We start from the raw sequence: 12,160 nt of genomic DNA, 5'->3' as shown, positions 1-12,160 counted from the left end.
TCTATGACCTCCTCACACCCCAAACACAATATCCATAATACAGTGGAAGCAATATCAAACTCAACCCCAATTGTATAATCTTAAGCAAATCTACAGTGTATTAATCAGCCTTTATTGTGGCAAAAACAAACATCCTCCTTCTTTCCTGCATTATGTGTTTGTTATGAAGGTAACATCAATGCTTTTATTAATGACTAGAGGCCCAGTGCACAAGATTTGTGAACTGGTTGGGGCAGGGGGTCCCTCAGCCCGGCCTGTACCCTCTCACAGTCTGAGACCCCTTGGGGGATGTCCGCCTGCCGGCTTAGACATCCCTCTTGCAGTCAGACATCCCTCTCACAGTCTGAGGCTCTCACAGTCTGTGACCTGTTGCTCCTTACCGCCCTCCTGCAGCAGAGGCTGGAGAGGCTCCTGCCACCACTGCTGAGCTTGCCAGCCGTGAGTCCAGCTTCTGGCTGAGTGGCACTCCCCCTGTGGGAGCATACTGACTATCAGGATGCAGCTCCTGCGTTGAGCATCTGCCCCCTGGTGGTCAGTGCACGTCATAGTGTCTGGTCGTTCTGCCATTCGGTCGATTTGCATATTATGCTTTTATTATATAGGATGCCATCAAATAAAGTTATTAGTGCAAACTGCTTTCTTTTGCTGCCATGGGTGAGCTGCCAGAGGAGAACAGAGTACAATTTGAATGGGAGCACCTATAGAGGAAAGAGCTGGCACCTGCAGATTTCAAGTATGTATTTGTTCTAATGAGTCTCAGTGTGTACACGTTTAACTTAAGCATTTTCAACACTATGTCCTGGGATAAAAGAAAAAGAGAGAGAGGTGCTCACTTCAGCAGCACAAATACTAAGATTGGAACAATACAGAGAAGATTAGCATGGCCCCTGTGCAAGGATGCCATGTAAATTCGTGAAGCATCCCATATTTTTTATGCTGTGCACCTCAAACTAATACAACAATATTGAATGTAAACTATAATTAAAAATAAAATTTAAAAACCAAAAAAGAAACTTTCTCAGAATATAAACATGTGAAAAATAAAAAGAGAGAGAAGGAGATGTGAGTAAATAAGGAGAGAATTCATGTATTTATGCTGCTGCTCTCATCTTCAACCTAGACCTAAGCCTCCACCACCAAACACACAGCCAAATGCAATATGAAGAAAAAGAACTTAAATGAAGGTTTTAAGCTTCTAAGGGCTCAGTACCTAGTAAGTCAAGAGGTTTTCAAGGACTATTTTAGCCTTATATGTTTTTCCTTTCTGGGATGAGCTGTGTATGAAGACAGGTGGCTGGAATAGCCACAATATTTGGTCTAAACATGTCCTAACACTTCAGGTTTATGTGTCAGATATTATCAAAGAGACCACAATGCAGAACTTTTTTAAGTGTCAGAAAATCACATTCCTCACAAAGAAAAAGATGTCTGAGCAAAGAAAATACACACACACACACACACACACACACATTTTCACAATGGCAGGTTCAGAAATAGAACGAAGCAGACTTAGAACAACAACAACAAAAATAACCAGATCATCTTAATAAATCAAGAAGAAAATGCCACTAACCTGGTTACTGCCCGGGTACAGATGGTGACGAGGAAGCAGCCAGCCACAATCATCCAGCCCCAGCCTCCATCTGGAGGGGAGGTGGACCGGGCTCTATTTACTTTTGTCATGGTTTTCTTTTTTCTTCTTTTCCAAGTTACTCCAACAGCCCAGTTATGATCCTGGAAGAGTTTACTGTCCCGTGACTTCCTGTTGGCATTCAAGATTGGCATAGAATGCTACCTGGCACATGGGTCACTGTGGGCCATCTAAAACCAAAATCAGGACATATTTATCATTTATTGACATCTCCAACGGTTGATTTTTCAGTGGGCAGAGATGATTAATACTTTCCTGTTACATATGATTATTTGTAACTAAGAATATTGGACTGGGGCAAAGAGCCTTAGTGTCCTTGGAGCTCCTCCGCCTTCTTTTTCATAGTAGATCCTCTCGAATTTTTGCCAACCCACATGCACCCAGTTTGATGCCATTTTCCCTAGCCTTTCCTGGAGGTAGGGATAACAATGTTGTTTTAGTCTTGATGAAAGGGATGCAAGAAAAAGTAATAGGTGCCACTTCTGGTTCATCAGATCAAAGACAAGGGCGCTTTCCCAGGACGTCCACAACCCCCTTTCCCACAGACCGGAACATGATGTGGAGACAAGAATTTCAACCACACAGACCAGGACATCGCCCTGGGGCTGGCAGAGACACAGGACAGAAGGAGCCTGGGTCCCCAGAAGACTCTTTGGAGAAGGCTGCCTCTCTAGCTCTGGGTTTCACATACCTCTCACTGTCAGAAGAAAGATAAAATAAGCATCAGTTATATTTGAGCCTCTGTATTTCTTATCTCTTTTTTTAATTAAATATGTTTTTATTTATATTTTTGGAAAGAGAGGAAGGGAGGGGGAGAGACAGATACATCAATGAGAAAGAAACCTTGACTGGCTGTCTCCTGCATGCCCTCTGCCGGGGATCAAGCCCACAACACAGGTATGTGCTCTAATTGGGAATGGAGTCAGTGATCTCTTGGTACATGGGACAACACTCAATCCACTGAACCACAATGGCTGGGCTGTTTCCTATCTCTTTGTGTTTATGGTATGTTTTAGATCTAGCACTCTCTCTCATAATTCAACAGGAATATCATTCAAGCTTCTACTTACACCTGCACACAAAAGAATAACTCACCAATTAGACACAATTAGGTGTCAAGTGTCATGAAATGACAGAATCAATTATACAAGTTAAAAAGCCAAAGCTGCCCTAGCTGGTTTGGCTCAGTTGATAGAGTGTCAGCCTGCAGACTGAAGGGTCCCGGGTTTGATTCCGGTCAAGGGCACATGCCCAAGTTGTGGGTTCGATCCCTAGTAGGGGGCGTGCAGGAGGCAGCCGATCAATGATTCTCTCTCATCATTGATGTTTCCATCTTTCTCTCCCTCTCCCTTCCTCTCTGAAATCAATAAAAATATATATATTTTTTAAAAAAGCCGAAGCTTAGAAACTTCTGTCCTAATCTCTTCATGGGTTTTTCCATTAAAATAACCCCCAAGGTTAAACTATTTTCCAACTAATAAAGACCATTATAAACTTTTGAACAAAAATAGATACAGAGGCAGAGCTGCCTCAAACAGACTGTCAAACTGCAGCAAGAAGGCCAGGGAGGGTAGGGGGGCAGAAGGAGGGGGGGTAAGAGATCAACTGAAGGACTTATATGCATGCATATAAGCATAACCAATGGTCATAAGACACTGGGAGCAGGGGAGGCCAGAGGATTGTCAAAGGTGGGGGAAAAAAGGAGACATATGTAATACCCTTTGTAATACTTTAAGCAATAAAACTAAAAAAAAAAAAAAGTTTAGGAGAGCAATAAATAATGAAAGAAACTAATTAAAAAGATATAAAAATGAATGAAAAAACAAATTCTGAAGATATAAAAAATTAAGAGAAAACTATCCTCAGAATATGGTTAAATAGCAAAAAATAAAGTAAAATTGGAGAATAGTTGAGCTGCCCTTAGAGAAAAATGAAAAGTTTATCTTCTGGAAACATTTAACCAAAAAGAGATCTGAATTCTGGAAACTTGAATTTCAAAGTAAGATGCCCAAAAGAAAGGTTCTACAGATAATAGCTTTTATGAAGGAGGATAATGAAATCAATCACCCATTCTATTACATGGTCCAACAGTCAAAATATCCTCATCATGAATGCAGAGCTTCCAATAACCTCTGAGGATTTAGTTTTTATCTTAAACTTAATGAAAATAACTTCTTTCGTATAGAAGTATCTGGTACAGTATCTTCGTGCCTGCATAAACAACCATAACACTACAGAAACTATATGTAACAGAGCAGAACTGTGATGCCTGAGGGAAGAGAATCAAACAAGATCAGCCTTATGATTACCTCAACTTTCTATTTGGAAGCAATTTCCAGACTAGAGCATAGGTAGGGAAAATCAAGTAAAACTATCTTACTCAAATGAAAAGAACATAGATAAAAAGTTGGGGAGGCCCAAGGACCTGAAATTTGCAGGACAGCATACCAGGGAACCATCCAGAAAAAAAAAAGTTCTAGAAATCTGCATAAAGATCCCTTCAAGTCTTTGAATTTAATTCTGGTCATGTGTTAAGTAGAATTCTAGAAAACTAGCCAAAATGTAGTATCTAAAAAACTAGAAGCTAAACAATGCCCAGAGTTCACACAGGGTTGGGAGATAGTGGAATTCCTATCAGTCAAAGAGGAGAGAACTTTTTAAATGCTCAAGACATTCACTAGAGACCCCAGAAGAGTCATGCCTTACTTATTACCAGTTAATAAGTAATAAGTTAATAAGTTATTTAGTACCAGGACTAAATAGAATTAGAGCAGAAGCCACTGTGAAAAGTGCTAACAAAGCCTGAAGGCAAACCTCAAAAAAGATAAAGCAGATCCTCGAGGAACTTCATTGTCTGACAAAACTTACGGATATTTAAAGGAAGAAAACAAAATGCAAACGTTCAACCACGAAAAGTCATAATGTCCAGCATCCAAACAAAAATTGCCAGACATGCTACGAGGCACAATTCTTTGACACCAGAAAAAAAAAGGGAGGTGGGGCAATAAAGAGATTCCAAAATGACAGGGATTATGGGATTAGCAGATAAGGACTATAAAACACCTATTATAATTATACTCAAGGATTTAAAGGAAACTGGAAGATATTTCTTTTAAATGATAAAATGGGACTTCTAACATTGATATATACAAGTACCTGGAGTAAAAAATTCAGTGTTATCAGCATCATGGTGGAATAAGATGTCCCTCATACTTGTTCCCCTCCCGCAACAACAAAATTTTGGCATCTACACATAGACAAAAGTGTATTTGAGGGAGCTGAGGGACCCTGGAGGAGTCTTACCCACCCATGCATTGGGTAATAGGCAGAGATAACTCAGTCCTGCCTGTGGATCTGCAGTGGTTCATGAACCAGCTCTAGCCCATCTTGGCTGTAATCTGGGATCTCCTGGAAAACACCGTCTTAGACAATCACCCACAAATGAGAGAGCCAGAAGTACAGGTTTTCAGAGGTAAAGTTCCAGCACACCAAGGAAGAAAAATAAAATAGTTTGGAGAAATTCAAGTGGGTAATAGGAACAGCTTGCCTTTACTCCATCATTCCTTCCCCAAGCAGAATGGCTGAGGGCCCTCATAAAACCAAACATAGTACAAGAAAGGAACACCATTAACTGATATTGCCTAATAGGCATAGAAGCAAAATCTTTAACAAAATATGAGTTAATCAAACCTAGTAACATATAAAATAGATAATACATCATGACCTAGTGATGTTTTCTTCCAGGATTTAAGATTCATTTAACATTTGAAAATCAATCAATTAAGTAGGAAAATTATATAATCTTAATAGGTTAAAAAAAAAGACATTTCACAAAATTAACACTCATTTACAGTGAGCATTTCAGAAAACTAAGAAGTAGAGGGGAAATTCCTCAACCTGATAAAGAACATTTATTAAAAACTTGCACCTAACCTCAAAATTAATGGTAAAATTAATAAATGCTCTATGCCTAAAAAAAAAATTAAAAATAAAAATAAATAAATAAACTATTTTCCAACTCAAAACTCTAAATCTACCTACCCGCCAAAACCGGTTTGGCTCAGTGGATAGAGCGTCGGCCTGCGGACTGAAAGGTCCCAGGTTCGATTCCGGTCAAGGGCATGTACCTGGGTTGCGGGCAATCCCCAGTAGGAGATGTGCAGGAGGCAGCTGATCGATGTTTCTCTCTCATCGATGTTTCTAACTCTCTATCTCTCTCCCTTCCTCTCTGTAAAAAATCAATAAAGTATATTTAAAAAAAAAAAATCTACCTACCCATAAATGTCCAGTATGAGACCAGCCTGGCTTAGTGCTCCCAGTGCTATTAAAGACTGCTGAAACAGGCAGCACTGTGCAACAGACCTTTGAACAGTGTGATGAAATAGAATTAGAAAGTTATTCATAGTCTTAGAACAATGATCTCATTTCTAAGAAGTTATCCTAAGGAAACAATTTAAGAGAAGCTCAATGCTATAGGCCAGACCAAAAAAAAAAAAAATTGTATTATGAATAATATATAAAATAGAAACAACCTAAGTGCTCAACAATTGACAAGTGTTTAAAGAGTTATGGCACATTAAACAAATGGAATAGTATATAATTGTTTAAAATTATACACAAGAAGATAATATTATAATATGGAAAAATATTTATGATGCAATGGTAGAGCAAAAAAGAAGTCTCTAACATTGTGTGTATCTTATAAAAGAAGCTATGCAAAACCACGTAAAAGTTGTATACTTGTAACTGTCACAAAGAATAGGCTGAATATGCAAAAAGAAATATAACTAGGCTAGTATAATTATGACTCACTTTCAAAATGGTATTCAATCCCATTTTACACATAACTTTCTTAAACAGATATTTCAGTTCTACTCCTGCAGTGTAAATCTAAACACACATTTCTTCTTTGTATAGCTTCTCAAGGGCTAAAAATGACCACATCATTTATTAAGACTGCACAGTGAAAGGCAGGTAATTATTCTGTAGAGGGCGCACTGTGGGTCAAAACTCCCGGCAAAACAAAATGTTCTGTTTCTTTACAAAAATATTAAGCATCATTAATTTTTACTTTGCCTCGGCTGTTCCCCGATTCCATTTTCATTTGTTTTAGTTGAGCAGCCTCTCCTGGGCATTCCCAGATTTTATAAGTTAAGAACCAATTTGTGAGGATCTCTCAAAAAAAATGCAATGGAGTAAGTCCAAATGAAAGATGGAAAACACTCCCAAACGTGGCTGTGGTGACAGCATAAGGAGCAAAGGTCTGTTGTAAGTTAGAGTCAACCTGGGTAATACCACAGAACAAGGAACGTCCCCCCAGGATTCCAGGGTGGGGAGACGACTCTTCTGAAAGCAACTGTACGCAATAGTATTATTCATACTTCCTCATGGATAGCTGCCCTGGAGCCTCACCAGCCACAGAGATGGGCACTGGAACCCCCTTTCATGATGACGAAGTGAAGCTCAGAGAAGTGAAGGGACCCGCCTGACATCGCTGCATCTGAATCCGAATGGAGACAACAGCTCTGGCTGACCTTGGACAGGGCACTGGCCCGTCTGCCCTCCGGGTTTCAGTATTGTTATTGGGCACATCAACAAGCCATCCAAGCAATGCCAGAGCTCAAGCACCTATTCCTGTGATGGGGAGCCCGCAAGGTTAGCACAGGGGTGTAACTTCTCATAAACCACCTCCTCTGAGTTTCTTTCAAGACAGGTCCTTTAGCAGATTTATGTCAGAAGACATGCAGGGGCCGGACAGCAGCCTGCAGTGCCCCTAGAATTACAGCCTGAGCGTTCCTGTGAATAATTAACCCACCTGATGGTACACAGATATGGAAAAGCCTTTTATTGAGTTGATAGGATACCTAAAACTAAGCAAAACAAGCATGTTACCGTCATGCAGTTCTTCATTTTACTAATCAGCCTCAAGTTTATTGGATTTTGACATCCAGCCACTAAAATATAATTGAATTCTGCATCTCATTCTGGTATATATATATATATATATAATTCTTAAATAAAGGGAGATGAGCGCTTCACTTTTTTAAAAACATTGCTTCTTTCTGCTTAGTCCTCTAACAGATCCTGGTAACGGAGGAGTAAATAATTACTGACTTCAAACAAATTTTTGGATGTCTGTCAGGGACCTTTGGGCACTAAACTGAAATGAAGCATTGACCTTTGCTAACGAGGCTGCCAACGTTTCTACATTGTGTATGAGACTTTGGGGACACGAATACTTTACATAAGACCAAGAATAAATGGCAGAGTGATTTATAAGGTATTTGGTCTACAGAGAGAGAGAAAAGGTACCAGTCATGATTCACAGAAGAGGCAGAGGGAGTAGAAAGCAAGATTCTTTCCCACCGTGTAGGCTCCTCATCCACAGAGCCACTGACGCTAGGCAACGTCAGAAAAATGCGTGCTTCTGAGTCCAATCGTTTGTTGACAGTACAATTCATAGCCAGGAGCTTGCCACCTGCTACCATTCTCGGCAGTAACAGAGTTCTTTTCTCTCTTAGTTGGAAGTACATGTAAAAGAAGTGGTAGACCTGAGCTGAAGCCCACTTTGAAAAAAATAAAATGGGATGTAGTCAGTGCCCCGCACAATGTCCACTCTAAAGCTGGCGCTCAAAAATTGTGTGGTGATAAATGTTTGTGTCTAACTCAGTGGCTTTGCACAACTCTAATTTTGCATTTTTATAGCATATGGAGCTATTAGGTCCAACTATGTTGTATTCGAGGTTTCTGGGCTGCAGAGGAGACACTTGGGGCCTGAGATGCATTTCAGTCTTTTTGTTAGTCAATAGAGAGCCTTTTCTTGAAAAGCAGTGCTGCCTGTCTACACCACAACGTTTTCCTCACTGTGTAATCCGCCACGTTGTTGAGATGGGAGGATATAACAAGTCAAATATGTCTGTCCAGTGGTTCCAGTTAACCCGCACATCACGGAGTGTTGTGGAGAATGGAGTCTGAGAGAGAGTGGAGGCAGAAGAGTGGGAGCCCCATAAGAGTGGGCACCGTGATGCTCCTAATTGCCACTCTGTCTCCAGTGCCTGGGACAGGGCACGAAAGAGAACAGGCACCCAATAAATATTTAGTGAATGAAACCTCCAATTCTCGAGTGCCGGACCATTTCCCAAATCACACAGGGAAGGGGTACAGGGAGCTTGAGGAGGGATGCAGGGAAGAAATTGCCCAGCCTTTCTTTGTTCCTTTTATTCACTGTCAAACCAGGTTAGCCAGCCTTCCCAGCATCTGAGTAACAGCGCCCTAAGGAGTCTCACTGAGTACACCGAGACCGGGCCAGGCCCTGACCCAGACCAGGCCAAACCTGGGAACAGAGCTTCACTGCCAAGATGGCCCTCTCTCCTCGTGTTTGCCAAGTGGCTAAAAACGAGTGTGGACTGCTGGAGGGCTCACCTGCAGGGCCTGGCACACAGCCCACTGTCTGCCCCACGTGCACAGGCCGTCAAATTCCACAGGCCCTTAGAGATGTTTATTTTTGTACTCCATCGACATTGCTCACTGCTTGAGCCGCACAGCAGGTCACACAAAGGACAAGGTGTTGCCAAAGCTGAGAATGTGATGGACTCTTTTGTGCAAGACCGAGGACCTGAATTTCGTCCTGGAAATGAAAAAGTTAGAAACATTTTATAAAAATTCTTTCAAGATGTGGGTGGTCATCTTTGTCTCTATCCTGATAGTTGAAATAGTTAGGACTGAACCAGTTCATTCCACATCCTTCTAGTCTGGGACCAAGGAAAAGGTTGCTGAACTTTTAGCAACAAAGGCCTTGGAAGTAGTTCCTAACTTTTTTTCAGTTACAGTTGACATTCAGTATTATTTTATGTTCGTTTCAGGTATATAATGTGGTGGTTAGACAACTATATAATTTATGAAATTATCTCCCGATAATTCTAGTATCCACCTGACACCATGCTAGTTATTACAGTGTTCACTATATTCCTTATGCTGTACTTTACAGCCATGTGACTGCCAACTTGTACTTCTTAATCCCTTCATCTTTTTCGTCGTTCCCCAACCTCCCTCCCCTCAGTCTGTTCTCTGTATCTGAGTCTGTTTCGTATGTTCATATATTTTTTTCTTTACATTCCTCATATAACTGAAATCATATGGTATTTGTTTTTCTTTGTCTGATTTATTTTACTCAACATAATACCCTCTACTGGTATGTCCATCCATGTTGTCGCAAATGGTAAGATTTTATTCTTTTTATGGCTGAGTAATAGTCTCTTGTGCATATGCACTACATCTTCTTTGTCAACTTGTCTATTGTTGGGCACTTGGGTTGCTTCTATATCTTGGATATTGTAAATAATGCTGCAATGAACATAGGGAGGGGTGCATAAAGTCTTTTGAATTAGTGCTTTGAATTTCTTCAGCTATATATCCAGAAATGAAATTGCTGGGTCATAAGGCAGTTCCATTTTTAATTTTTTGAGGAACCTCCACACTGTTTTCCACAGTGGTTGCACCAATCTGCATTTCCACCAACAGTGCACAAGGGTTCCCTTTTCTCCACATTCTTGCCAACACTTATTGATGATAATCATTCTAGTAGGTATGAAGTGATATCTCATTGTGATTTTAATTTGCATTTCTCTGATGATTAGTGACATTGAGCATCTTTTCATATGTCTATTGGCCATCTGTATGTCCTCTTTGGAGAAGTATCTATTCAGGTCCTCTGCCCATTTTTTAATTAGATTGTTTGCTTGCTTCCTTCCTTCTTTCCTTCCATCCATCTTTCTTTGTGTTAAGTTGTCTGAGTTCTTTAAAAATTTTTTAATATTAACCTGTTATTGAATGTATCATTGGCAAATATCTTCTCCCAGTCAGTAGGTTGCCTTTCATTTTGCTGATGGTTTCCTTTGCTGTGCACAAACTTTTTAGTTTTATCTAGTCCCATTTGTTTATTTTTTCTTTTGCTTCCCTTGCCCAAGGAGATAGATCAGAAAAAATATTACTAAGAGAATATTTTTACTGCCTATGTTTTCTTCTAGGGTTTTTATGGTTTTGAGTATTTAATCCACTTTTAGTTTATTCTTGTATATGTTGTAAAAAGGTGGTTTAGTTAATATTGTTTTGAATGTATCTGTCCAATTTTCCCAACACCATTTATTGAATAGATTGACTTTATCCCACTGCATAGTTTTGCCTCCTTTGTCATATGTGAATTGACCATATAGATGTGAGTCTATTTCTGGGCTCTCTATTCTGTTCCATTAATCTATGTATCTGGTTTTATACCAGTACCATGCTGTTTTGATTACTACAACCTTGTAGTTTAGTTTGATATCTGGTAGCATGATACTTACAACTTTGTTATTCTTTCTCAAGATTGCTGTAGCTATTCAGAGTCCTTTGTGGTTCCATATAAATTTTTGGATTATTTGTTTGAGTTCTGTGAAATATGAAGTTGGTATTTTGATAGGGATTTCACTGAATTTACATTTTCTTTTGGCTAGTACAGACATTTTAACAATGTTAATTATTTTTATCCATGAGCATAGTACATGCTCCATTTATTTGTATCTTACTCAATTTCTTTCTTCAACATCTTATAATTTCCCGAGTACAGGTCTTTTACCACCTTGGTTAAATTTATTCCTAAACATTTTATTTTATTTTTTGATGCAATCGTAAATGGGATCATTTTCTTCACTTTTCTTTGTGATAGTTCATTATCAATGTATAAAAATACAACTAATTTCTGAATATTAATTTTGCGTCCTCCTACTTGACTGAATTCATTTATCAGTTCTAATAGTGTTCTTGTGGTATCTTTAGAGTTCTCTCTATATAATATCATGTCAACTGCAAATAATGACAGTTTTACTTCAATTTGGATGCCTGTGACCAACCCAGGGCCACCTGGCAGGAGCCACACAGTGATCCACAGTCTGTAGCTGCCTGTGCAGGACCTGGAGTTGCATGGGAGAGGCCACACTGCAAACCAAGTTCAGCTGCCACCAGGCCTGGGCAGCTCAGCTAATGGCACCAGGCACCTGGAGGCCTGCCGCTGCCTGCCCACTGCCCATAAGGCTCAACCGCTGAAAGAGCCTCAGGCAGTATGCGAATTGGGTGAGGCAGCATCTCAGGAAGTCACCAGGGTGGGGCAAGTGGGTTCACCAGGTTAATGTGGATTTATATTTGGAACCAGTGCTGAGTCTGGGGCTACTAAGCAAACGTCACCAGGCACGTCGAGGCCAACCACTACCTGCCTAGAGCGTGCGGTCCTTTGAGAGTTCTGTTTTATTTTGTTTTTTGAAAGTCTATACCTTGAGCCAAGGCCAGCTACCTCACATTGAAACAGTCCCTGGCGGTGTATGAGTTGGGTGGGCAGGGTCTCGGGGAGTCACCAGGGTGGGGTAAGTAAAGATCACTAGGTAAATGCAGATTCAGAATTGGCTGCATGGGAGGAGGGCTGAACACAGGGACAATGGCGGCTGTCCCTCCAGCCTTCACCCTCAAGACACACAACTC

General features: G+C 40.3%; 1 protein-coding gene and 1 non-coding gene across 4 annotated transcripts in view; one reads left to right on the top strand and one right to left on the bottom strand.

Moving 5' to 3' along the window:
* The window catches only part of SLC16A12 (solute carrier family 16 member 12), a 96,984-nt gene that overhangs the window by 46,876 nt on the left and 37,948 nt on the right, over positions 1-12,160 (bottom strand). For 2 of the 3 annotated variants that reach the window (XM_036336663.1, XM_036336661.1), the window contains exon 2: positions 1,574-1,821. In XM_036336663.1, coding sequence (XP_036192556.1) covers positions 1,574-1,785 — 212 coding nt within the window. In that variant the 5' untranslated portion in view covers positions 1,786-1,821. Of the gene's footprint in view, positions 1-1,573; positions 1,822-5,926; positions 5,968-12,160 lie in introns of those variants that run through there. The other variant, XM_036336662.1, reaches the window with a different exon arrangement.
* LOC118670397 lies at positions 826-932 on the top strand. Its single transcript, XR_004972299.1, has one exon. It is a non-coding gene; the product is annotated as a U6 spliceosomal RNA (small nuclear RNA).

The sequence above is a fragment of the Myotis myotis genome, unplaced genomic scaffold (assembly GCF_014108235.1).
Source record: "Myotis myotis isolate mMyoMyo1 unplaced genomic scaffold, mMyoMyo1.p scaffold_m19_p_15, whole genome shotgun sequence".
Taxonomy (NCBI): Eukaryota; Metazoa; Chordata; class Mammalia; order Chiroptera; family Vespertilionidae; genus Myotis; species Myotis myotis.
This window is presented reverse-complemented; position numbering and strand designations above follow the sequence as displayed.